This window comes from Chiloscyllium punctatum, chromosome 10, assembly GCF_047496795.1.
Source record: "Chiloscyllium punctatum isolate Juve2018m chromosome 10, sChiPun1.3, whole genome shotgun sequence".
In the NCBI taxonomy this organism is placed as follows: Eukaryota; Metazoa; Chordata; class Chondrichthyes; order Orectolobiformes; family Hemiscylliidae; genus Chiloscyllium; species Chiloscyllium punctatum.
The window spans coordinates 53,177,061-53,204,358 of NC_092748.1; the positions used below are offsets into that span (position 1 = coordinate 53,177,061).

At 40.7% G+C, this 27,298-nt stretch overlaps 1 protein-coding gene across 4 annotated transcripts; it reads right to left on the reverse strand.

Moving 5' to 3' along the window:
• Window positions 1-7,785: 7,785 nt before the first annotated feature.
• On the reverse strand, window positions 7,786-26,665 carry hnrnpa3 (heterogeneous nuclear ribonucleoprotein A3). Of its 4 annotated transcripts, none has more exons than XM_072579142.1 (11): window positions 26,514-26,665; window positions 23,522-23,644; window positions 20,866-21,012; window positions 20,580-20,790; window positions 15,536-15,628; window positions 15,326-15,445; window positions 14,954-15,028; window positions 8,972-9,139; window positions 8,767-8,889; window positions 8,238-8,330; window positions 7,786-8,151 (listed from the first exon to the last, which is right to left on the reverse strand). In XM_072579142.1, exons 1-10 carry the CDS (start codon window positions 26,601-26,603, stop codon window positions 8,254-8,256), a joined length of 1,227 nt encoding a protein of 408 aa, XP_072435243.1. In that variant the 5' UTR covers window positions 26,604-26,665; the 3' UTR covers window positions 7,786-8,151; window positions 8,238-8,253. The 4 variants fall into 4 exon arrangements, with proteins under 4 accessions (XP_072435243.1, XP_072435245.1, XP_072435246.1 ...); XM_072579144.1 differs by lacking the exon at window positions 26,514-26,665 and adding an exon at window positions 26,104-26,280; XM_072579145.1 differs by lacking the exon at window positions 8,972-9,139.
• Window positions 26,666-27,298: the final 633 nt, after the last annotated feature.

Genomic DNA, 27,298 nt, shown 5'->3' on the forward strand with positions numbered 1-27,298 from the left:
GATTTCATGTTACAAGTTCATTTATTAGGCATGAAAAACAAGTACACTAGTGATTACAGCATAAATAATCCATAAAATAAAGTAAGTTTCTGCAGATATGCCACCATGTGGATTTTACTTGTCCATTTTAAAAAAAATCTTACAGATTTAGAAGTACTCCACTTGTAAAATCAGCTAATCTATTAGATTTAGCAAAGCCCTCTTATTGACAACTAAAAACTGTAAACAAATGTAAAATGGAAGTTAAAAAATCTATTCCACACCACCCCCTCCAAAAAACAGTCCTGGAGAAAACAATGAAAGGAGGGGTTATGGATCCAGAGAACACAAATTCTGGAATATAAAAAGTTATGCAAATTTTAAAAACTGCAAATTACTGCATCTGATATTCCCCAAGTGATACCTTCTATGAAATGCCCAGTTTCTATGACCAGTTCTGTGCAAGTCCATTCATTTGTCACTGTTTGTGGTCTCCAACCAGGAAACCTAGTTTCAAAACAGGTATTTTATGTAGCTTCTTAAAATAGTTATCAAAGGGAAAAAAAATTAGCTATTAGTTGAAAGAAATTCAATGTTCAAACTTGGTCTAGTTCATTGCTGTGCCTCAAAAAGAAATCAATTAAAATTCATCTCACCTCTAACTCCAGGAGCTCAAACTGCACACAGTTAGGTTCCATTGCTGGTAAGATACCGGATGATATTGGGACCACTGGTTAGGCTGACCAAGATTCCAAAAAAAAAGTGCCAGAACTTGTGCAAAAAAAGATGGGCGGGATAGGAAGGAGGAGATAAAGATGTACGCAATGTAACTACTGACAGTATCTATAAAGTTTTGGAATTTACAATATAGTTTGAACTTTGCACTGTTGCTCTTTAAAATATAATGTCAAATTTTAAAAATTATGGCACAAAAGTCATGATATTTATAAAATCCTGGATTCTCTGCATTGGACTGGTCATATATAATCATGTAGCAATCTAAATGTGTAAATGTTTATTTAAGAAATGTACAAATTAGACCTTGTGCACCTGAAACCCAATGTCTTAAGGTAATCTTAGCAATGTCCAATAGAAACTACTTGATTAGGTACAGGGATATCATTTTGGCTACATTCAAATATTAAATAAAGCACACATGCACACTATACATACAGAGTTAAGTGGGACTTAATGACCATACCTATTTGGAGAAATAAGTTACAAGATTTGGCATGAATTCAAAGTCACAGTACATCTTAGGTGAAACTTTAAGGTTTAAAAGAGAATCCAGGACATCAACATATTTGTTGATAATACTCAAGATGCGGTAGCCTGGAAGATAGTTGGGTGGTACTTCTCATGCCCTATTGCGACTGCTCGTAATCAATTAATACTAAATGCTAGTGACCCAGATCAGTAATTCTCTCAATACAAAAGGTTGATGGCATAACGGGATGGATGGTTGACCTGCAACTTTACCTGTTTCTCTTGAAGAATCAGGCCGAGTAGTACCAGTACTTTATTATTTCAGATTTCCAGCATCTGCAGAATTTTGCTGTTGTAACAATGCTACTGATAATTTCATGCTGACAAAGTCCAGAATTTTTATAACAAAGTAAACAAACTTTACCAATGCATGCACTATAAAGTTCACACCCATACTTCATAGTGTGCGCAAATCAAGATCACATGCCCTGCCCTAGTCTGTTCACAAACTGATAACTGCAGTTATCCACATATGAATTCCTCCATCATATAATTAGCAATAAATCTTTAAACTTCATTCTGTTGCATTAAATTTATCATGTGACCTTGTCAGTTGAACATACTCCCTTTGAGGCATTAGCAACATCTGGTATTGCATCTCTTGTAGCCTAGTCCAGGTCTACATATCACGTAGTTACCTTGGGACAGGTTAACAACTATTATTAGTTGAATTTCATTCACGACAACAACGTACCCCCATGCTAAATTTAAAACAGAATTTTGAATTTCTCCAAATGATCAGTATACCTAGGAAATAAACAGTTCTATAGATCATAGCATTAGACCAAATAGAATGAAGTTGTAATTGTAGTGGACTGACATGACCAAAAGTTTTCTTGAGTTTTCATTGATTTTAGCTGCAAACCATTAAGCCACACCTACACCCCTACGTCAGACTTTTGTGCAAATGACCCAATTCAGGAGAGGGGGACAAATTTAAAAGCATATATTTGTTTCCTCCACAAATGACGACACAGCACAAAATGTTCTCAATGCAGATTATATAGTCGTTCTTCAATTTTGCATTATGCTGAATCAAAATTTTATGCACGAACAGGAGGTCATAACTAACTAATATGAGGGAAATAAGCTCTTGGAAGTGCATGGTAAATAGGGCCGAGTCAGCAGTTTTATCAAGGAAAGTCATGCTGGATAAAATCTGTTAGGCTCATAAGTGGTAATAAGTAAGACAAACAAAGCAGATGTGATCTACTTGAATTCTAAAAGGCCATTGACAAGGTTCTGCACAGCGAAACAAGAACTCGGTTGGGGCAGGGACTGGCTAAAGGCAGAATAGGATCTTTTTCAGGATGGCAGATAGTGACTTGGAGTGCTGCAGGGTTCAGTGTTGGGATCACAACTATTCACATTATACACTAACAATCTGGACAAAGTTAAAAATCATAACACCAGGTTATAGTCCAATAGGTTTATTTGGAAGTAAATGTGGAGAAAGGAATGGAGGGCATTTTTACCAAGTAGACAGGTGACACAAAGATAGGCGGAGGGTCAGGTATTGTTGAGGTGGTGGGGAGGCTGCAGGACAGGCTAACAAGAGAGTGGGCAAAGAAGTGGCTGATGGAATACAATGTGGGAAAAAGTGTAAAGTACGCACTTTAAATAGGATGAACTGAGGCAAAGATAATTTTCTAAATAAGACAAGACTTTGGAAATCTGAAGCACAAAAGGACTAAGGAGTCTCAGTTAACATGCAGGTTCAGGTGGCAGTTAGGAAGACAATTACAATGTTTGCAATCATTTCAAGAGGGCTAGAATACAAGAGCAGGGAACATGCTGCTGAGGCACTTCTGAATCTGGATTTGGAATATTGTGAGCACTTTTGGAACCCATATCTAAAGGAGGGTGTAATGGCTAGTAGGAGAGACTAAGACCAGAGGCCATAACCTCAGAGTAAAAGGTCAACCCTTCAGAACTAAGATGAAGAGGAACATCTTCAGCCAGAGTGGAACTCATTGCCAAAGGCGGCTGTGGAAGCCAAGTCATTGAGAATCTTGAGTTTTAAAAGAGTTTCTTGACTAGTAAGAAGATCAAGGGTTACAAGAAAAAGACAGGAGAATGGGGTTGAGAAGCATATTAGGCATGGTCAACTGACAGAACAGCCTTGATGAGATGAACGGCCTGATTCTGCTCCGAAGTCTTATAGTCTACCCATGTTATGAATGCATTTTGTTTTACTTAGCAACCCAAGGAATATTCCTCAGTTCAAGTCTGATTTGTCAAAGCTACACACTCTGGACACTTTAGCACATAAGGTCCCCTAGTAGTGCAGATTTATTCAAGACAGTGATGCTGCAAATTAAAAATTTTTCAGAGATGTTGCATAATCTACTTCCTTCGGTGAATACAGAGGTCCAAAATCATGAAGGAAAAAGTGATCTGTAGACTGGTGAATACTTACTCATCTACAATGGGAGAGGATAATGATCAAACAGGAGGAATGGACACTTGTGGAAGTAGCAATAAAAACTGCATTCTAGTAAATCAGTGGGTTCACGACCATCTGCAGAGTATCAGAACTCATCCCAAAAGTCTCTTCTCATGCAATAAAGTTGAAGCAACAGATTGGAAATAGAACTGTGAATATTGCTGTCTGGCTCACAAACTTATGATGGGCAGAAACAGGCCAGACAGCCCACCAACCTTGCAGCATTGTGACTAGAGATTTCATGAATGGCCTGTTTCTACAAAATAAATTCTATGCATTAAAAGCTGTGACATTACTAAATGTCTTCATATTCAGTGTATCACATACCTGTCTTTGATATCTTATTCCTAAGCAGATGGCTGCTAATTATAGGACATATATCACAATTGTTTATTACCAGACTGAACAACAGCTAAATGATGCCAAGTTCCAAATTTAATTCAAATTCCTAGAAAATTGGGAATTCTCCCTATTATTGATTTTCCGATTCAGTCAGAGGATGTGGGTTTTGCAGGCCTGGCCAGCATTTATTCAGCACATTTACTTGCTGTTGAGGTGGTGGTGATGAGCTACTTTTTTTGAACTGCTGCAACCTGACCTTGCTTTTCAATTGGAAATACAGCTTTCCAGCAAAAGTGTATACAGCACCGAATTTGAAATAATGCAGGTGATAAGTGGAAGGAAAATTAGAACACATTTCATAATGTAGATATGCTCAAAGAATTCAATCGATCCGAATCCTGGATGTCACTTACATCTTAACACTAGGCACAGCGAAGGATAGGGTCAAGCCTCACTCTGGATGCACAAGCTTAGCTAATATCATTACTGGAAAAGAGGTTTTGTCAGGAACCGCAATTTTTCAGAGTAGACTAACCCCCTACCCAAAAAGTCCACAGACTCATGCAAAAGATCCAATTCACCATTTGCTATGAATAATGGGAAACTTAAATAAAGTGATTCCCACCAACATTTAACACTACCTCAATACTGAGCCTACTTTATGAAGTTGATAAAGTAACTCTATGGTGGCAAAATACTTTGTACCAGTAGATGATATCTGCCTAAACACCAGTTCTTTCCATCATTCAAATAAAGTAATGTATACTGCTTAAAAATGAGCCAACTCATGTTCTCTCTCCAACCACAAGTTCTCAATTAAAATTTGAACTTAGAATTAAACGAAAAGGTTGATCTAAGAGTGAACTGCCTGCGTTACTCATCCACCATTACCAGAACAGTGCAGAGGCTCAGCGATGACAAATATAATCATACACAGATGAATATTGCAGCACCAACTAATAAACAAGTTGGACGTCTCATTCAGGTCAGACTGGACAAGGACAGATTTCCTCCCTGTAAGGAGGATAGTTAACTAGGTAATTTAAATCCCTATCCAGTAGTTTCCACTATGTTTTATTCCATACTTTAATTAATTGAAATTAAATTCTTCCAGTTGCCACTGAGACTAAACTAATTAACTTTGGATTAATAATCCAATAGCATTACCACAATGCCATTGCCCGCAAACAACTAAAACAAATGTTTCATGGAGGAATATTGTACAAAATAATTGTCTATATATTCAGGCTGAGTTTAATAAACTTTTTCCATTCCCAGAAGTGTCCCCTTTTGCTTTAAATGTTTAGTCATTCTGTTGCAGCAATATGAAAAAGTAATTAGTTTACAATTGTTATACTAGACCAAAAAAGGCTGTAATCTTTCAAAGCTAGAAAAAAAGTATGCAAATAGTTAGTCGAGACAAAAATCTAAGAAAGCAATTGTTCAATGCATTTTATAACTAAAATCAAAGAAGATGTTTTAATTACTTCCTAGACGATCTTAAATAAGTGCACAGCTGAATTTAGTAACATTTTAGTTCATACACATGAACAAATTCCATTAAATAATTCTGGAATTGAAGTTTAACACTACATCGTGAAAGCCTGAATACTTTGCAGTGCGATAAACAAAGGCCAGTTATATAAAAATCTTTAATAAACTCTCAATAAAACAAAATCACTGTAGCAATAAACAAGTTAAAATTCAGGGAATAAAAAACAATGAACTGAACCCTTAGCAGACAGTTACTGCTAACAGAAGATCTGGTCTTTGCTCCCATTCCTTATTTATAGTGTGACAGTCAACCTCAAATGCCATGGTTTCACATGTTGAGTGGAAGCAGAACAGGATTTACAATGTCATGGCTCTCTTAGGAGCCTGTCTGAAATGAGAACTACAGCCAATGGAAAATCACCATTTTGTTATAAATGACGCATTAACACCATCATTATTCTGCATAATTGAACAAAACTGATACCTTGAACTTACAATTATGGGAAAAAATTTCAAGTTATGATGCATACATCTTTCTCAATCTTACCATTCCAGAAATTGAGCATTAACGTAGTATGCAACTTGCCACAGTAAAAATGGAAGACGACTTCTTATTCAAATCTGTAAATTAAGCAGATTAGTTATTCTCTTGATTTGAATCAAGAGAATGATTTTCTCCTCTTATTAAATGCAAGGATGATAAAAGTCAAACCTTACCTAAACTCAGCACTTTTCTTTCAGGTTTGACTGCTAGTATTATTAAAGTGCTTAGTCTGCCCTGATGACCCTCCTAGTAGCTATGGCTGAGTTGGTTTCATAGGTTATAGGCTCTTGCTAGACTCTTCCATACTTCAGCTGTCATTCAAGGCAAAGCTAGCCTTAGATAACGAAGTTTCCTAATAGCACAGCATTTCCTGTTCTTCCTTCCACTTGATGCGGCTCTTGCACCTGCCTTGCCATTCTTTAGTTATGCTGACTTGTCCAAATTCTGCAGAAGTCCTGTCTTAGTGGATCTCCAAGATTCACTGTTCTAATGTAGCTCCACTGCAGACATTCATAGTCTTTTCATTGTCCTCTTATAATATATCTGTAACTTACAGAAGTGATCTATATACCAAGTACATCGAACTCTAGAGAGTGATTTGCAGATTTAATCTTACATATTACTGAAATGCATGCAACTCTATTGGTTGTTAGAAGACGAGGTATATGTGCACACCAGCTTAGAGGTTTCAGCTACTGACAGCTTTTTAGATAGCCACTATCTTTGAAGTAGTGACAGTTTAAAATAAAATGAATAACAAAGCAGAATCATTTTGTACAGCGGAAATTGCAGCTTATCAGCGTCACCAGACAATCTGACATAAAAACAAACTAGCTAGGTCAATTGTATTCTTCAAATGTTGATTACTATATAAAAATGTAATACTAATACCTTGTGTTATTTGTACACAATCACAACTGCCATATAAAATTGCAGAAAGGAACCAATAATCTGGTTTGAGGGGTTCCAAAACACTTCCTGTAACTAAATATGGAAATACTTCAATTTACACTCAAAAATAAGCAAAAGATTTTGTAAGCAACTTATGACAGTTGTGCTATGAAACATCAAGTTAGAATGAAAAGATAATCATAAAAGTTGTCATTTCATTACAAGAGTAAACGTGTAATTCTGGTGACAGCATAACAGGAGCCAATTCAGCCATTTCCTACAAAATCATGTAAGTATTCGATTTATGGTGACTTCTATCCAAAGAACACACGCCAATCCATATATCTGAGAAATTTTTGGAATATAGATCATAGAGACTTTCAATCAATGAAGATGTTTACACATGGCTCTTGATTCCAAACTCAGTTAGAAGAGAGAAGGAAAACTTCAAACAGAAAATTGGACAACTGAACCTCAATTCAGAAATGTTTGCAAATTTTCTGGATGTGTAATTTCCTCATAGGTTTGACTCAAGGAGGAAATACTGCATATTTAATACAATTTACTAACCTAATTTAAAAATAACATGCTGTATTTAAACATCAGTGACTAATCGGGAGCACCTGAACAGAATTTTAAAATGTGAAGATCTATTCTGGTGTGTCTTATCCACTTAAGTAATTCTTCCTTAAAACTTGAGTTTGGCAGACCTAACATGTCAGTTTAGCTTTTGGACTTCCCATAAAGGTCCAGCATGTTGAGAAGCCTAAAAAGTAGAATATCTTTCTGGATTAAGAAGGCGAAAAACTTACTACACAGATCATTTAGTTAAAAAGTTCTCATCCTTTTTATTCCCAATGCTACCACCACAAATTACATGGCTCAACAGCTATGGTAATGAGGAAAATAAAGACATTACTAGAACATAGTATTAAAAAAATCTTAGGAATGTACATCTAACAGCAACTACATTGCAACAAACAACTGCACTTTTTGCAATCTCACTACCGGAAACAGTCCTGAACAAGAAGTGATCTTATGTTAATGCTGCAGTGACTTTTCTGACTATTGGACCATCGCTCTTCCTGTGGGCAGCCTTTAATATGAACTTGGTCGATATTCTGTCTCAAAGTAACCTGCAGCTTTCCTGACAACTCCTGGCTCATCCTCTCCTGCTAAGAACTGTTGCCTGTTGAATGATACAGGACAATGAGTTATTTATAGTATTGTAAATTGTAGTTACTACATTTTCATGCAATTGGTGTTGGAGCTTACCTTTCAGCAAACGTGCTCAGTATCTTCTACCATAACCACCACTACCTCCACCGCTTCCACCACCACCACCACCACCACCAGATCCATAACCACCTAAAACAAAACAAAAGCCTTTATGATGACTAATATTGAATTTTCATCTGCATGAATTAAAAATGGTATTTTTCAGAAAAGATTTTCGATCAGCAGATACACCCAGATTTTTCCCCAAAACAGGCTTAGGGAATAATTTATTCACTAGTGATCCAAAGAAGGTAAATGGTTTTTAAAGTGTTCACTTGCAGATTAGGTGGAAGGGATTTCATACCACACTAGAATATACAAAGCCACAAAAGGCTAAAAAAACCCCCAAAACTAGATGTTTCTCCATGAACCCAACCATTAACCTTCAATAAACTCCCAGGTTACTTAACTGCAACATCAACTTTATCTTAGTATAGGCTACAATCTGCTGACAACAGACTGGGTGTAACGTAAATGCTTTGGATTTCTATTCGAGGTGCTTACTACAAACAGTAGAAATGCTCACCGCCATAAGGACAAGAGTTTCGACCATAATTGCTATTCTTCATGGGTCCATAATTTGAAGATTGGTTCGGATAGTTTCCAAAATCATTGTAGTTCCCACTGCCACCGCCACCACCAAAATGCCCTAGAAGTAAAAAAAAAAAGTCTCAGTTAACCCACTGCGCATGTACATCTTATTTATTAATTGTCAGTAGTTAAAATCTTACCTCCAAAGTTTCCACCTTCATTATAGTTGTCGTAGCCGCCGCCGCCACCACCACCATATCCTCCTCCACCTCCACCTTGGTTGCCAAAACCTGGGCCACCACCGCCATATCCTCCTCCTCCTCCTCCTCCTCTACCACAGTAACCTTGGCCACCTCCAAAATTGCCACCTGAAGAACATTAGTAGGTATTTGTATTAAAAACCCAAGAATTGATATATTTCTATACCCAGATCTCCTAAGCCATACTTTCACCCAAGTGTTGGTCTGAAGAACCCTGCCCAGGACATGACTACCTTGTTCCAAGCAACTATCATTACAATTTTGCCAATTTTCCCCTCAGACATTTTGGTGTTCAGTCCATCCTGACTAAAACCACGATGTTAGTTTTTCTGTATCGTAGGATTTAGTACATTAATACTTCTGAATTGTTGACCTCAAACCTATAATGTTCGACTTCCAGGAAATTTTGGCAGGGTGGTAGAAGCTAATTTGAGACTTAATGCTACATCAATGTAAAGCATGTCAAACAAAAAAAGTTACACTTTCTTCACACAGATTAATACTACTGGAAAATAAAATCATGAAATTACAGCGATTTTCAATTACAGACAAGTGAAATTCAAGTGTTTTATTTTGCTTATTTATTTTTAAAGATTTCAAGTTCACATAGGTCTCATAACTTAAACGATAGTAAAGTCACTCCATTCGCAAATATGTTTACCTGTGATCAAAAAAAAAGACTAGTAATGGAGAAGGAAAAGCTCTTAAATGAATGTAAGGCAAACTAAGACCCTCTGGATGTAGACAGAACACATGCACTGTTACTTAATGGAGTGTTTGGATCTGGGTTGATAGCAATTGTCACTGCTACAGGAAAGCTTCATAATAAAGAAGTGTGACAAAGTGTATGTTACTGTGAAAGAAGTTTTCCAATAGGGAAGCCTTCATATGTATTAAGAATACTGCTGGTATTCCGGTGCACCCGATGTGGGTTCCCCAATATTGGGGAGACAGGCCGCCTACTTGCGAACATTTCAGAGAACACCTCTGGGACACCCGGACCAACCAACCCAACCAGCCCGTGGCTCAAAACTTCAACTCCCGCTCCCACTCCACCAAGGACATGTAGGTCCTTGGACTCCTCCATCGCCAGACCATACAACACGACGGTTGGAGGAAGAGCGCCTCATCTTCCGCCTAGGAACCCACCAACCACAAGGGATGAACTCAGATTTCTCCAGTTTCCTCATTTCCCCTCCCCCCACCTTGTCTCAGTCAAATCCCTAAAACTCAGCACCGCCTTCCTAACCTGCAATCTTCTTCCTGACCTCTCCACCCCACCCCACTCCGGCCTATCACCCTCACCTGACCTTCTCCCACCTATCGCATTTCCAACACCCCTCCCCAAGTCCCTCCGCCCTACCTTTTATCTTAGCCTGCTGGACACACTTTCCTCATTCCTGAAGGGCTTATGCCCGAAACGTTGATTCTCCTGTTCCTTGGATGCTGCCTGACCTGCTGTGCTTTTCCAGCAACACATTTTCAGCTCTGATCTCCAGCATCTGCAGTCCTCACTTTCTCCTAGGAGAATGCAGTGCCTTTGGCATTGATCTTTAAATCGTCATTGTCTACAGGAATAGTGCCAGAAGACTGGAGGATAGCAAATGGGGTTCCCCTGTTCAAGAAGGGGAGTAGAGACAATCCTGGTAATTATAGACCAGTGAGCCTTACTTCAGTTGCTGGCAAAGTGGTGGAAAAGGTTATAAAGAGATAGGATTTATAATCATCTAGAAAAGAATAAATTTGTTTAGGGATAGTCAGCACGGTTTTGCGAAGAGTAGGTCGTGCCTCACAAACCTTGGAGTTCTTTGAGAAGGTGGCCAAATAGGTAGATGAGAGTAAACCGGTTGATGTGGTGTATATGGATTTCAGCAAGGTGTTTGATAAGATTTCCCACAGTAGGCTACTGCACAAAATGGAGGAATAGGATTGTGGGAGAAATAGCAATTTGGATCAGTAATTGGCTTGCTGGAAGAAGACAAGGGGTGGTAGTTGATGGAAAATGTTAACCCTGGAGTCCAGTTACCAGTGGTGTACAGCAAGGGTCGGTGTTGGGTTCACTGCTGTTCGTCATTTTTATAAAACTACCTGGATGAGGGCGTAGAAGGGTGGGTTAGTAAATTTGCAGATGACACTAAGGTCGTGGAGCTGTGGATAGTGACAAAGGATGTTGTAGGTTATAAAAGACATAGATAAGCTGCAGAGCTGGGCTGAGAGGTGGCAAATAGAGTTTAATGCAGACACGCGAGAGGTGATTCACTTTGGTCGGAGTGGCCAGAATGCAAAGTACTGGGCTAATTGTAAGATTCTTGGTAGTGTAGATGAGCAGAGAGATTTGTGTCCAGGTACACAGACCCTTGAAAGTTGCCACCCAGGTTTACAGTTTTGTTAAGAAAGCATAGTGTTTTAGCTTTACCTGTACAGCCACAACATGACCTCCCAACTCCTGTACTCAATATTCTGACCAATAAAGGAAAGCATACCAAATGCCGCCTTCACTGTCCTATCTACCTGTAACTCCATTTTCAATGAGCTATGAACCTGCACTCCAAGGTCTCCTTGTTCAGCAACACTCCCTCAGACCTTACCATTAAGTGTACAAGTCCTGCTAAGATTTGCTTTCCCAAAATGCAACACCTCATTTATCTGAGGTGCCACTTCTCAGCCCATTGGCCCATCTGGTCCAGATCCTGTTGTAATCTGGAGGTAACCCTCTTCACTGTCGACTACATCTCCAATTTTGGTGCCATCTGCAAATTTACTAACTGTACCTCTTATGCTCACATCCAAATCATTGGTGTAAATGACAAAGCAGAGGACCCAGCACCGATCCTTATGGGTCACAGGCCTCCAGTCTGAAAAACAACCCTCCACCACCACCCTGTCTTCTACCTTTGAGCCAGTTCTATATCCAAATGGCTAGTTCTCCCTTTATTCCACGAGATCTAACCTTGCTAATTAATCAGTGTCCCATGGGGACCCTGTCGAATGCCTTACTGAAGTCCATATAGATCACATCTACTGCTCTGCCCTCAATCTTCTTTGTTACTTCTTCAAAACACTCAATCAAGTTTGAGAGACATGATTTCCCACACACAAAGCCATGTTGACTATCCCTAATCAGTCCTTGCCTTTCCAAATACATGTACATCCTGTCCCTCAGGATCCCATCCAACAACTTGCCCACCATTAAGGTCAGGCTTACCAGTCTAAAGTACCCTGGCTTATCTTTACTGCCCTTCTTAAACAGTGGCACCACGTTTACCAACCTCCAGTCTTCCAGCACCTCACCTGTGACAATTGATGATACAAATATCTCAGCAAGAGGCCCAGCAATCACTTCCCTAACTTCCCACAGAGTTCTCAGGTACACCTGATCAGGTCCTGGGGACTTATCCACCTTTAACCATTTCAAGACATCCAGCACTTCGTCCTCTAATCTGGACATTTTGCAAGATGTCACCATCTATTTCCCAACAATCTATCTTCCATATCCTTTTCTACGGTAAATACTGATACTAAATAAATATTTTGTATCTCCCCCATTTTCTGTGGCTCCACACAAAGGCCACCTTTGAGGGGCCCTATTCTCTCCCTAGTTACCCTTTTGTCCTTAATATATTTGTAAAAACCCCTTTGGATCCTCTTTATTTCTATCTGCCAACGCTATCTCATGTCCCCTTTTTGTCCTCCTGATTTCCCTCAAGTATACTCCTACTTCCTTTATACTCTAAGGATTCACTCGATCTATCCTGTCTCTACCTGACATATGCTTCCTTCTTTTTCTTAACCAAACCCTCAATTTCTTTAGTCATCCAGCAATCCCTATACCTACCAGCCTTCCCTTTCACCCTGATAGGAATATATTTTCTCTGGATTCTTGTTATCTCATTTCTGAAGGCTTCCCATTTTCCGGCCGTCCCTTTACCTGCAAACATCTGCCGTCAATCAGCTTTCGAACGTTCTTGCCTAATACCGTCAAAATTGGACTTTCTCCAATTTAGAACTTCAACTTTTAGATCTGGTCTATCCTTTTCCATTACGATTTTAAAACGCATAGAATTATGGTCCCACCCACCCCAACCGTATTAGTTTAAATCCCCCCAAGCAGTTCTAGCAAATTTCCCTGCCAATATATTAGTCCCCTTCCAATTTAGGTGCAATCCGTCCTTCTTGTACAGGTCACTTCTACCCCAAAAGAGATTCCAATGACCCAAAAATGTGAATCCATCTCCCATACACCAGCATATCAGCCATGCAGTCATCTGCTCTATCCTCCTATTCCTGCCCTCACTAGCATGTAGCACTGGGAGTAATCCAGATGATATTACAATGCTTGAGGACCCCCTTTTTAAACTTCTGCCTCACGCTATATTGTTGGTTCCAATGTGGACAATGATCTCTTGCTGGCCCCTCTCCCCTGTGAGAACATTCTGCACCCTCTGAGACATCCTTGATCCTGGCACCAGGGAAACACCACACCATTCTGCTTTTTCTGTTGGCCACAGAAACGTCTGTCTGTACCTCTGACTACAGAATCCCCAACACAATTGATCTCTTGGAAGCCCTCGTTGCATTACAGCCAGTCTCAATACCAGAAACTTGGCTGCTCGTGCTACGTTCCCCTGAGAATCCATCACCCCCTACATTTTCAAAAACAGCATACCTGTTTGCAATGGGTATATCCACAAAACAGTCCTGCTCTCGGTGCCAACCTCTTAACCTTCCTGGAGTTAACCCATCTATGTGACAGTATCTGAGACTCCTCTCCTCCCCCCCACTTTCTATAACTGCCATCCATCACATACTGTTGCAAATTCCTCATCGCTTCTATCTGTCTCTCCAACCGATCCACTCGATCTAATAAGATTCGCATCCAACAGCATTTATGGCTGATATAATCCACAGTAACCCTTAAACTCTTTAAACTCCCACATCTGACAAGTACATATCACTGCAAAGGCCATTTTTGCTCCTTCACAATCTGCAGCTCCAGAAAATAACACCGTCTTATTCCTCTACAAAACTCTGCACTAGGTTAAATTACAAGCTATGGCTTATATTTTAAGTTTAATCAAGAGACTTCTCTCCAAAAACATATAATCAAGAAAGAACTCACTGTACTCACTAATACAGCCTCAAAAACAATTAACTTATCTGATTCTGTGTTGTGAACTTCACCCAAACTGGATCCTCCAAGATTAATTGTGAAATTCACTGTTTGTTAATTTTCCCAGATGCACTCTGATGCCCAGCAACACATGAATTCAAAAACAGCAAAGGCAGTAACTATACAGGTTCTCTCTCTCTCCTGCACTGTCCTCACCATGTGCTTCCTTTGTCTGCTCTTCTCTCTTTCATAACTGTTGTTTCAACTTTTCCCCAAAGTTCCAAAACAATGCAACAGCAAATAAAACAGTAATTGCTGCTCCTGGAATTTGAGGAAATCACCTCCAGCACCTAAAATACCTTAAAAAAAAAGCAGCTTACAGCCAGATTTTTTTCCCGTCCTCCATCTTGGATTACCCAGAATCCTCAAATGTCAGAGCTAGTTTCTTTACTCAGTAGTAAGGGTATGGAATGCTTTGCTTACAACGGTAGTAGATTCGCCAACTTTAAGTGCATTTAAGTTGTCACTGGACAAGCATATGGACATACATGGAATAGTGTAGGCTAGATGGGCTTCAGACTGGTATGACCGGTTTGGTGCAACATAGAGGGCTGAAGGGCTTGTATTGCGCTGTAATGTTCTATGTCTTATGGTCTTAATATTCTCAGTTCATTTAGGGTTAAAAAAAATGCCAAGGCTCTTTCAAAACACAAACTCGATTTGTCAGTTAAAAACCATTACAAGAGACACCTTACACTAGCTAATTAGCATCAAAGCTGTGAAGTCAAATTATCTCTCAAACCACTACTTACCATCACCAAACCCATTATAGCCGCCACCACCACTCCCTCCATAATCGTCACGACCACCTCCAAAATTTCCCATTCCTACAGAGATGGTGGAATAAAGGAAAGAGAAAAAAAAAGCTGAAGATAATACACTTAGTAATTTCATCTTCACCTTGGACCAGTTACCCAAAATTATACATTTTGTAATCAAAATTGCACACAAATAGATTAAAATAAACAGGCGATTCATACCAGATTAAGGAATCACCCCTATGTTCAGCTGTTTTGATAACCCTGAATTATTCAATGAAGGTTCATTTTAAAATAGTTTTGAATACAAATAGTGGATGATTAAATTTAGAGTTTTCTCTAGAGAATGTTGAAAAGTTGGCATACCTCTTCCACTGAAATTTCCTCCACGGTTAAAACTGCCTCCCCCATTTCCACCTCCAAAATTACCACCACCACGGCCCATGAAATGACCAGGGTTATTGCCACCTCCAGAACTACCACGTCCTTAGGAAAGGAGAAGGAGAAAGAGAACATGAATAATTGAATAATAAATTTTCTTTGCCTTATTCCAATCATGGCATCCTCTCCAATTACCTCTTTGGCCTGATCCAATCCCCTGCATCTCCTGTCGTGAAAGCGCTTTTCTCACTTCACAGTTGTGTCCGTTCACAGTGTGATATTTTTGAACTAGAAGAAAGATGATCAGTTTCATTAGTTTTCTAAAATGCCATTGCAACTCTTAAAGTGATACTACCTGGTTCAAGAAATCATGACAGAAATTTTCAGCACAAAAGTAGTTCAGTCAATCCAGTGTTTCTATGCCAAATCTTCAAAAGAATCATCCAAATAAGTTTTGTACTGCAGCTAATTATCTTCTGAAAACTTCTATAGAATTGGATTTTTCAGAGTTTTAACCAAAACTTGAATTTGAAATAGTAAAAGGAAATGGAAAATTTAAAATCTTCAAAAAGAATTATTATCACTATTTAATATTACATTTGTTGTGTTGTACCTATTGAATCACAAGGTTCATGTGTATGAAGATGCACAGAACTGTTTCAATCTAAGCCCCTTAAAGACCTCTACATTATAATTTCAAACAAACTAGTTTCCAACCATCGAGACCTAGGTCTCTGCTTCACCTTCTGCAACTGGATCCTGCACTTTGAGCCAGAGACCACAATCAGCGAGAATAGACAATGCCTCATCCATGATAATTCTCCACATTGACCCCTCACAAAACAATGTACTCACCCCTTTGCTATACTTCCTATACTTTCATGACTGTGGTGCCAAATTTCATCCTAACTCCATTGACAGGTTCACTGACAACACCACCATTGTAGGCTGGATATCAAACAATGATGAGACACAATACAGGAACAAGTGGTGTGCTTGGTGGCATGGTGTTATTTTTACATCATCGCTCCCTCAACATCAGCAAAATGAAAGGAATGGTCATTGACTTCAGGAAGGTGCAAGTCACGCCCCTATCGACATCATATGGTGCTGAGATAGAGATAGTCGAGAGCTCCGTGAAACTTGCCGTGATAATCACTAATCTGTCCTGGTCCACCCACATTGATGTGGTCAAACATCCACAGCCACACCACTACACCCTCAAGAGGCTAAGGAAATTCAGCATGTCCATAAAGACTTACTAATTTTTATGATACATCACAAAGCGTTCTATCCAAATACATCAGAACTTGGTACGGCAAATGCTCAGCCCAGGGTCGTTAGAAACTACAGGGAGTTGTGAAGACAGCTCAGTCAATTATACAAGCCAACCTTCCATCCACTGACTTCATCCATACTTCCCACTGCCTCAGGAAGGTAGCCAACAAAATCAAAGACCCCTCCCACCCCAGTTATAATCTCTTCCATTGGACAGAAGATACAAAACCTCAAATCAAACATTCTAACAGACTCAGGAACAGCTTTTTTACCCACTTCCAAATTTTAAAGTTAAAATGTTGATCTCGCTTTTTGTGTGTGTTCATTGTAGCTGTTATGCTGCATTCCTTGTTCTGTTCTATTGCCCTCATGCACTTTGTATAGTATGATCTGCCTGGGCTGCATGCAAAACAAAAAAAAACTTTTAACTGTACCTATGTACATGCAACAATAATAAATCCAATCAAGACTGGATCAAAAATGTAAGTTGGTCTTCCTAAAGGAAGCAGTAGAAACTAGTTAACACCAGATCAGAGTAAGAATCTTTTTGAGGCTCAGGTTCAAACCCCATTTGTTCAAGTGTGTTATAACATCGCTGAACAGTAGACTGGAAAATATCATTTCAGAGTACAAGACTCTCACAGCACAGTGGTACTGTCTAAAAGATAAAGTATGTCCTTTATAGCTCTGAGCCAGGTAAAATCAGACCAGACCAGAGGGCTGCTTTTGTGAGAAAGTCAGAGACACCTGATGGTCATCCCATTTTACGCAATGAGAGCGAGGACAATCTTTCTTGATAACCTCAGGTGATGTGGGAGTGGAATCCACATTATTGATATCACTTTACGTTGCAAGCCAGCTGCCCCGACAACTGAGCTTACCAACTCCCCTCAAGTAACTTGCTTCATGACATGTCTGAACAGGGAGAGGTTTTGTTTTCTAATAAACAAGTAAAATTCCACTCAATTGAAAATAATTGTATTTGACAATGTGAAACTAGCAAAAGAGAATCTTTTGAGACGTTTTTGAAGTAATGTGTTAAGTCTCGGTGTTTGAGCCACAAGGTCTGGGTTCAAATCCCACCTGTCCCAAAGATGTCTAATATTATCTATGAACAGGATGACCACATAATGTATATTAATAAAGAATTTTTGGTGGAGGGCCTCTTTGGCACAGCCCTCATGTCCAGACTTCTGAGCCAAGAGGCCCACATTCAAGTACTATCTGTTCCAAAAGGTGCATAATAATGTCTCTGTACAGATGCTTTAAAAAAAGTTTGCTGTTCCTTCAAATACAATTGCTGAAGCCTTCATTCCTTAAACTTGTTTCACAGAAGAACATGGCATAACACTGAGGGCTCAGAGATGCACCAAGTAGTCCACCCGTCCCACTGAACAAGTGATCCAAGTGTAGCTTCCATTCAAACAGTAATGAAACGGGGTACTATTTAAAGATGTAAATTCTAAGATCTTACTGGAGCAGTGCCAGAATTACATTCATATTGTATTGAGTGTGCGCAAAGGCTGTATTGTTAACTGCCCTTAGACCTCAAACTCAAGCAGGTCTACCACAAAGTACAGGATGGCACGGTGGCTCAGCGGTTAACACTGCTGCCTCACAATCCCTAGGACTCTGGTTCGATTCCAGCCTCAGACAACTGTCTGTGTGAGTTTGCACATTCACCCTGTGTCGGCATGGGTTTCCTCCACAGTCCAAAGATGTGCAGGTTAGGTAAATTAGCCTTGGTAAATTGCCCAAAGTGATCAGGGATGCGTCGGTAAAGGGAAATTTAAAGTTATAGGGTAAGGGAATGTGTCTGGCTGAGATACTTTGAGGGTTGGTGTGGACTTATTGGACCGAATGGCTTGTTTCCACACTGTACAGATTCTTGCATATAAGTTAGCATTACAAGCAAAGGATTTTCTGGACAACTGTCAGCACACTCTTTGTATGTTCAAACACTACAGATGTAATGTTGCACTGTTAAATGTGTTCTGTGGACAAAGAAAGACCATGCAATGGAGTCCAATGACAGAAGTTTGGGATACCAAATCACTCTGGGTTTATTTTATCTTATCTTCGAGTCATTGAGATGTACAGCATGGAAACAGACCCTTCGGTCCAACACGTCCATGCTGACCACATATCCCAAACCAATCTAGTCCCACCTGCCAGCACCCAGCCCATATCCCTCCAAAACCCTCATACTCATACCCATCCAGCTACCTTTTAAATGTTGCAATTGTACCAGCCTCCACCCTTAGGGTGCCCCGGAGGTCTCATATCTTTCCCCTTTCACCCTAAACCTACACCTTCTAGTTCTGAACTCCCCCACCCCAGGGAAAAGACTGTCTATTTATCCTATCCATGCCCCTCATGATTTTATAAACCTCTATAAGGTCACCCCTCAGCCTACGATGCTCCAGGGAAAACAGCCCTAGCCTATTCAACCACTCACTATAGCTCAAATCCTCCAACCCTGGCAATATCCTTGTAAATCTTTTCTGAACCCTTTCAAGTTTCACAACATCTTTCTGATAGGAAGGAGACCAGAATTGCACGCAATGTCCTGTACAGCCACAACAGACCTCCCAACTCCTGTACTCAATACTCTGACCAATAAAGGAAAGCATACCAAACGCCTTCTTCACTATCCTACCTACCTGCGACTCCACTTTCAAGGAGCTATGAACCTGCACTCCAAGGTCTCTTTGTTCAGCAACACTGCCTAGGACCTTACCATTAAGTGCATAAATCCTGCTAAGATTTGCTTTCCCAAAATGCAACACCTCATTTATCTAAAATAAACTCCATGCGTACTCCTCAGGCCTTTGGCTCATCTGATCAAGATCCTGTTGTAATCAGAAGTAACCTTCTCCGCTGTCCACTACACCTCCAATTTTGGTGTCATCTGCAAACTTACTAACTATACCTCTTATGCTCGCATCCAAACCATTTATATAATGGATGAAAAGTAGCGGACCCAGCACCGATCCTTGTGGCACTCTGCTGGTCACAGGTCTAGTCTGAAAAACAATACTCCACTACGTTTGAGCCAGTTCTGTATCCAAATGGCTGGTTCTCCCTACATCCCATGAGATCTAACCTTCCTAACCAATCTCCCATGGAGAATCTTGTTCAACACCTTACTGAAGTCCATATAGATAATGTCCACCATTCTGCCCTCATCAATCCTCTTTGTTACTTCTTCAAAAAGGCTCAAATCAAGTTTGAGACATATGATTTCCCACAGACAAAGCCATGTTGACCATCCCTAATCAGTCCTTGCCTTTCCAAATACATACACACCCTGTCCCTCAGGATTACCTCCAACAATTTGCCCACCACAGACGTCAGACACACTGGTCTATAGTTCCCTGCCTTGTCCTTACCACCCTTCTTAAACAGTGGCACCACATTAGCCCATCTCCAGTCTTCCAGCAGCTCAACTGCAACTATCGATGATACAAATATCTCAGTAAGAGACCTAACAATCAATTCCCTACCTTATCACAGTTCTGATCATGTCCTGGGGATTTATCCACTTTTATGCATTTCAAGACATCCAGCACTTCCTCTTCTGTAATATGGACATTTTTCAAGATGTCACCATCTGTTTCCCTACATTCTGCATCTTCCATGTCCTTTTCCACATTAAGCACTGATGCAAAATACTTGTTTAGTATCTCCCCCATCTCTGGCGGCTCCACACAAAAGCTGCCTTGCTGATCTTCGAGGGGCCCTATTCTCTCCCTAGTTACCCTTTTGTCCTTCATGTGTTCGTAATAACCCTTTAGACTCTCTTAACTATTTGCCAAAGCTATCTCATGTCCCTTTTTGCCCTCCTGAGTTCTCTCAAGTATACCCTACTGCCTTGAGACCCAAAGGATTCTATCTATCCTTCCTAAACCTGACCTTCTGGTTAGCTTAGGATATCCAGTACAATGACTAAGCCACTCACCAACAATTTTGTCAACAGAGTCATGATCATCAAATGTGACAAAGGCAAACCCTCGTTTTTTCCCACTTCCACGATCGGTCATAACTTCAATATTTTCAATCTTGCCGTACTTCTCAAAATAATCTCTCAGATGATATTCCTCAGTATCTTCTTTGATACCACCAACAAATATTTTTTTCACTGTCAAATGGGCACCAGGTTTTGTAGAATCCTGCAAACAAAAAAAAAAGTAAGTGCCATCCATCATTATTGAGCATCATATGTACTTTCAAAAGTTACAACTTGCCTCTCTTGACACTGCTCTTTTTGGTTCTACAACACGACCATCAACTTTGTGTGGCCGTGCAGACATTGCAGCATCCACCTCCAACACAGAAGAGTAAGTCACAAACCCAAATCCTCTTGAACGTTTTGTTTGTGGCTCTCTCATAACCTAGAAACAAAAATAAAACAATTTAGAGCAAAGCTGCAACAGACATATGGTCTTTAATGACCCATTTCTTTGTATGTGAATGAAAACCATTTTAATTTAACTCAACATAAAATCAGAAAGATGCCTTTTCTACGCATAAAACTACTCACCAATAACCAAACGCTAGACAAGATGCAACAGCACTTAATATTAAGGACAGGATCTGTAAAGTTTGACACCAATGAGCCATGTGAAAATTGAATGCTGGAAAAGCCCTGAGGCAGGAGTCATACTACATAATAAAGACAATGATTGAGATGGTCATAGTCCAATATTACAACTCTGACTTCCCATCAGCAGCTTGCAGAGAAGTGCCCTTATCCCAACTACCTCCATGAAAGCTGACAGTTCACCTCCATTCACAATTACTTCATATATGGAACAACCATACAACATAAGAAGATCTGGACAATATCCAGAGTTGGGCTGGCAATTGCAGGTAACATTCACATTAAAAGAAAGAACCAGACAATGACCATTCCTAGCAAAAGAACGGACTGTCAATTCCAGCAATAGCCAAGACAACTGCTGTTTGTGTAAAAGTGCAATCAGAAGGGTGGCTGTCATCAACATGGAGACAGTCAAACTGAATTACCAACAAGAAGAACATGGTGCCTTGGTTGCTGACCCTCAAACCCTATCCACCATCTAGAAAGCTAAAGAGACGTACATTCTCCACTTGGTCTGCTTTGCATCAAAAAGTATACCAACTTACTCAACTAGTTCACCAACCACTGAATCAAACAGGTTTCTGTATCCAGTGGGTATATTTGTATGAACTAACAAATATCACTTCAGCAAAGTCATATTCTGGGCAAGAAAAAAACCCAATAATTGCTGTGGAGGTCCATCCAAGCTATGCACTACCTTAACTTTGATATACTGTACAATGTGGACAAAACCTTAAATTCCCTACCTACCACCCAGGACCACCACAAGGATTCCAGTGTTTCAATCATAGATCACAGAATCCTTAGTGTGGAAACAGACCATTCAGCCCATCAAGCTCACACCGACCCTCTGAATATCACCCCACTTACTCAGTTGCCATAACCCTGCATTTTTCATGGATAATCCACCTTTCCTTGGACACTATGGGCAATTTAACATGGCCCATCCACCAATCCTGCACATTTTTGGCCTGTAGGAGGAAAACGGAACACCCAGAAAAACCCTACATAGACATGGGAAGAATGCACAAACTCCACACACTTGTCCAAGGGCAGAATCAAACATGAGTCCCTGACACGGAGAGGCAGTGGTACTAGCCACTGAACTGTTCAACCTCAAGGCGGCCAACCTTCCCAAAAACAAAACTAGGACATGTCGGTCGAAGGTAGAAGACAGAAGGTGGTGTTGGACGGTTGCTTTTCAGACTGGACGGCTGATCAGCGAAGTGCATCAAGGATCAGTGCTGGGCCCACTACTTATCATTTATGTAAACGATTTGGACATGGGCAGAAGAGGTATAGTTAGTATGTTTGCAGATGTCACCAAAATTGGAGGTGTAGTGGACAGTGAAGAAGTTTACCTCAGATTACAATGGGGTCTTGAGCAGATGGGCCAATGGGTTGGGAAAGCAAATCTTAGCAGGACTTACACACTTAATGGTAAGATCCTTGGGAATGTTGCTGAACAAAGAGACCTTGGAGTGCAGGTTCATAGTTCCCTGAAAGTAGAGTCGTGGATAGGATAGTGAAGGTGGCGTTCGGTAGGCTTTTGGTACAGGGGTTGGGAGGCCATGTTGTGGCTGTACAGGACATTTGTTAGGCCACTTTTAGAATACTGCATACAAATCTGGTCTCCTTCCTATAGGAAGGATGTTGTGAAACTTGAAAGGGTTCAGAAAAGACTTACAAGGATGTTGCCAGTGTTGGAGGATTTGAGCTACAAGGAGAGGTTGAATAGGCTGGGACTGTTTTCCCTGGAGAATCAGAGGCTGAGGGGTAACCTTATTGAGGCGAATAAAATCTCCCTGCAGTGGGGGAGTCCAGAGCTGGAGGGGATAGTTTTAGGGTGAGAGGGGCAAGATATAAAAGACACCTAAGGGGCAACATTTTCATGCAGAGGGTGGTCCGTGTATAGAATGAGCTGCCAGAGGAAGTGGAGGAGGCTAGTACATTTAAAAGGCATCTGGATGGGTATACGAATGGAAAGGGTTTGGAGGGATATGGACTGGGTGCTGGCAAGTGGAACTAGATTGGGTTGGGATATCCGGTGGGCATAGATGTGTTGGACCTAAGGATCTGTTTCCATGCTGTACATCTGACTGTTAGAAATCATCCACTTTGTAAGAACCAAGACAAAGATTTGCTTAAGGTTTTCACAGGAGGAAAATTTTGGAATAAATTTGTGCTCAAAGAATGGTTTCCTCACACATAAACTTGCTACATTTTGAACATGTTAAAAATCTTAACAGCATTTTTGTAGTTTGCAGAACATAAAGTTGAAAACAGTCAAATAATCTTACCACACAATCTGTTAACTGCCCCCATTGCTCAAAATGCTCTTTTAAACTCTCTTCATTAGTTTCAAAACTCAAGCCACCGATGAACAGTTTGCGTAACTGCTCTGGTTCTTTAGGTTCTTGACCCTGCAAAACAAAATTTTATAGTGTGTTAAATGCAAATGAACAGCTACTGATCACAACCTCCACAGCATGAACAAGGCAACTGGAATGTCAATTTTCAGCCATGATTCCTCTCTGTAGGATTGAAAACCTGCTTTAAAAAAAAAAATCAACAGACACAAGATTCTTCAGTTTTATCAACTGAAGTTTAACAGAAAATAACAGGATAATAATCTAAAACAACTTTGACAAATAATTATATGAAGCTGTAACTTCATATGCTACTGCCTCACTTCTTGGGATAAATTTGAATTGTTGTTCATTGAAAGTGATCAGACTCAAAGTCTATTTGAAAATCAACTTGAGATATTTCATATTATTTTGATCCAAAATTAAGTTTTGAACTATTTGTGCTTCTCCAACATACATTTTTGAAATATGATCCATAACATTCAAATTTTTTTCGATACAGGCCTAAGCAAATGCTGCAGGCTAATCAGATGCACATTGTTGCACTCAATTCAGCAATAAGATGTATCAGCTTGTTGACTAACATGGTGTACTCTGCTGTGCAGTATGATGGGGCAAGTGTTGAGATTCAGAGTGTTGTAGCAGCAGTGCCTCAAATAGATCCAACAAGTTGATAGGCGGTTTTTGATTTCGACCGTTGCTATTGTTTTTCTTATAACATTTCCAAGACTTAGACCAGTCCAAAGCACGTGGGGTTGACATGATCGATTTGGATTTCCAGAAGGCCTTTGACAAAATGCTGTTACGGGGCTGCTAATTAAGATAAAAATCTACAATATAAGGGGCAAGGTACTGGCATGGATAGAAGATTGGGTAACTAGCAGAAAACAAGAGTGGAGAAAAAGGCTTCTTTTCAATTAAGGCACTAGTGGAATTCTACTGGGGTCATTGTTGGGAACACAACTATTCACAGTATATGCAAAATTAATGACCTGGACAAAGGAACTAGGGCATTGTGGATAAATTTACAGAATACACAAACTAGCTGAAGGAACAGGTAGTATTGAGGAAGCGGGTGACATACCAGGGGAGAGGGCAAAAAAATTGGCAGATGGAAGTGCGATGTTATGCACTTTGGTAGGGAGAAGAGGCATAGACTCTTTCTAAATGGAGAAATGCTTTGGAAATCTGAAGAATAAAGGAACTCAGGGCCTAATTCAGGATTGTTTTAAGGTCAATGACAGATCCGGTTCATAGTTAGCATGGACCCGAACTAGAGAACGTGACTGGAAAGAAGTTCTGTGATTTGATATCAGTGAACTGAAATCTGCAACCCATTCTAACAGATGAAAAACTTAACAGCAATCTAGGTTTGTTCAATATGTTGTTTCATGACACAAATCTTTTAGCATAAAAGATCTGTCTCTTATGATACTGCTCCACAGCTACCTACTTCCAAATAAACCTGTTGGAGTAAAACCTGGTGTTGTGTGATTTAACTTTTTCTTTTAGTACCATATAGTTAGTCAAATGGCTGTGAATAGCTGAAGTTAAATGCCTTTTAAAAAACAAAGCAATAGGTAATAAACGAGTAAGAACTACTCCATTTTTCCTTTACTCAATGCTGAATTGCAGCAACTCCAATTGCAGTTCTGATGACCGTATCACACCAATATCCACTTTCAATAAATAAAAACGTGCTCAAAAGTAAAGCAACAAGGGAATCCAACATCTCATGTTGATAACAAGAGAGCTCTATTACAAAGTATAGGACGCCAGAGGTAAGATGTAAGATTTTCTGGACACGAGTTTGTATGAAATTTTCATTTATTACTCAATAAAATGATAAGGAATAAAAAAAATCTCAAGGAGACCCTACAAATAATAAAAGGGAGTGGGACATGAGATGGGACGCTGCCCCAGATCGGGAGATATAACAATGAACATAGAAATTAGGAGCCGAACTAGGTTATTCAGCCCTCCAAGCCCACTCTGCTATTTCACATGATCATGGCTGTCGCAATACCACTTTCCTGCCTAGTCCATTTATCAGAATTTTCATCAACGACACCCGCACCAGACGTGAAAAATCAACTTCCGCATATTCAAATTTATTTTTGAAAATTGGGTAGCGAAACGATACTACTATGGTAATCAGGTACGAGAAGAATCGGCTATACCTGGTATGGCCACTGGGGTCGGAGCCGGATTGCATTAACTGCGGCCGGAGGCAACCTCGACCTTTTTTTTAAGCAAACACAACCGACTCCCACCCTGACTGAATATTTAACCAGTAGCGCGGCCGCCATCTTGAAGTGAGTCGGTGCAGAGTCCATGTTGTAGCAACTGGCAAAGATACTATATCAGGGCACAGTCTCAGGGCCGCCATTAACGATCACCGTCGGCAATGTGAGACACAGCATCAGCAACGAAACATATACAGACGTACGATAAACAAACAGCTTAATCGTGAAACTTTAGGGCTCCACTGAGAGAGCAAACACCAGTCTTACCTCCATTATGGATAAGGAAGCCCGTGGATCGAGAGAGCGCGAAAACAAAAACGCTAACTCTTTTATCGAAGCCCAGTAGACGCTGCGGCACAGAAATCCCACCCCTTTCTCTGCGTCATAACGGTACACGCCTCCTCATACGTCACTCAAAGCTCCACGCCCTCATTGCTAGCATCCACTAGACTCCGCCTCTTTACGCGTCATACACACTGACCACACCCCAATCTCCTACGTAACACATAGGGCACACGACGCCCCGCCCCGCCCAGCCGGATGCTCACAGCGGCCTCCTTACCAACGGATTTCACTCAGACCGACCTACCAGCCAAAGCGTTTTTCTCTCAAATCGTTCACCGAACCACTACCACCCACCAACTGTACACAGGTTAAACCCCGCCCTCTCACGTCACCTGCGAGAAACGTCGACCTCGACGCGTCGGCCGGAAATCCCGCTCCCACCCGGCGTCAGACACTGAAGAGCCGTCCATCATCGTCTTCATGAAAGATGACCGTCTCCCGCGCACACTGACCACACCCCACCAGCTCAACGAACCTTTAGTCACGCCCCCACGCACGTGATTCACGAACCGCGCTCCCATTCGCCAATCAATGGCCCCGCCCTAGCTCTACGTTGACGTGGCCCCCGCCCACCCGCTGTCAATCATTCCCCCCGCCCGGGAGAGGACTGAGACTCGCCCTCTCCCCTGTTCCCAATAGGTTTCTAACCCCGCCCCTTGAAAGAAATTCGACTGTTGTCCTACCCCTTCGCTGTTATGGACGCCTTGCCCGCCCCCCCACCGAAGATGGACGTGTACAACCTATTCGCTGTCACTCACTTTGACCCCGCTCGAGGACTGCCTGTCAATCTCATAAATGGCACCCACCTTTCCCGGCTCTACCTTTTGTGCTCAAGGTCACATTCATGTTTTGGTACTAGGTTGCGCAACAAAATGGTGGGCGTTGGGAACAGAATGTCCAGTAACGTATCTGTAGGCTTGGCTTTAGAGCCTGGTTATTACCGTCTGAGCCACGAGGTGGGCGGCCATTTTGTTAGGCTTATGGCATTATTAAATAATGGAGTGAAGCCTCGGTCTCTGTTTGCTGTGGGCAACAGGCAATGCCTCCATTTTGTTTGTGTGTTCTCGCTCTGTTTAATGAAAATCATGGGAAATGGCATTACCATAGATACTTGATG

Coding starts and splice junctions, on each gene's coding strand:
- hnrnpa3 (XM_072579142.1), bottom strand. CDS start 26,603: ATGAAGACGATGATGGACGGCTCTTCAGTGTCTGACGCCGGGTGGGAG. Junction 23,645..26,513: donor GAGGTCGACGTTTCTCGCAG/GTGACGTGAGAG, acceptor TTTGTTTTGCAG/GGTCAAGAACCTAAAGAACC. Junction 15,629..20,579: donor CTCTGTTGACAAAATTGTTG/GTGAGTGGCTTA, acceptor TCTTTCTTCTAG/TTCAAAAATATCACACTGTG.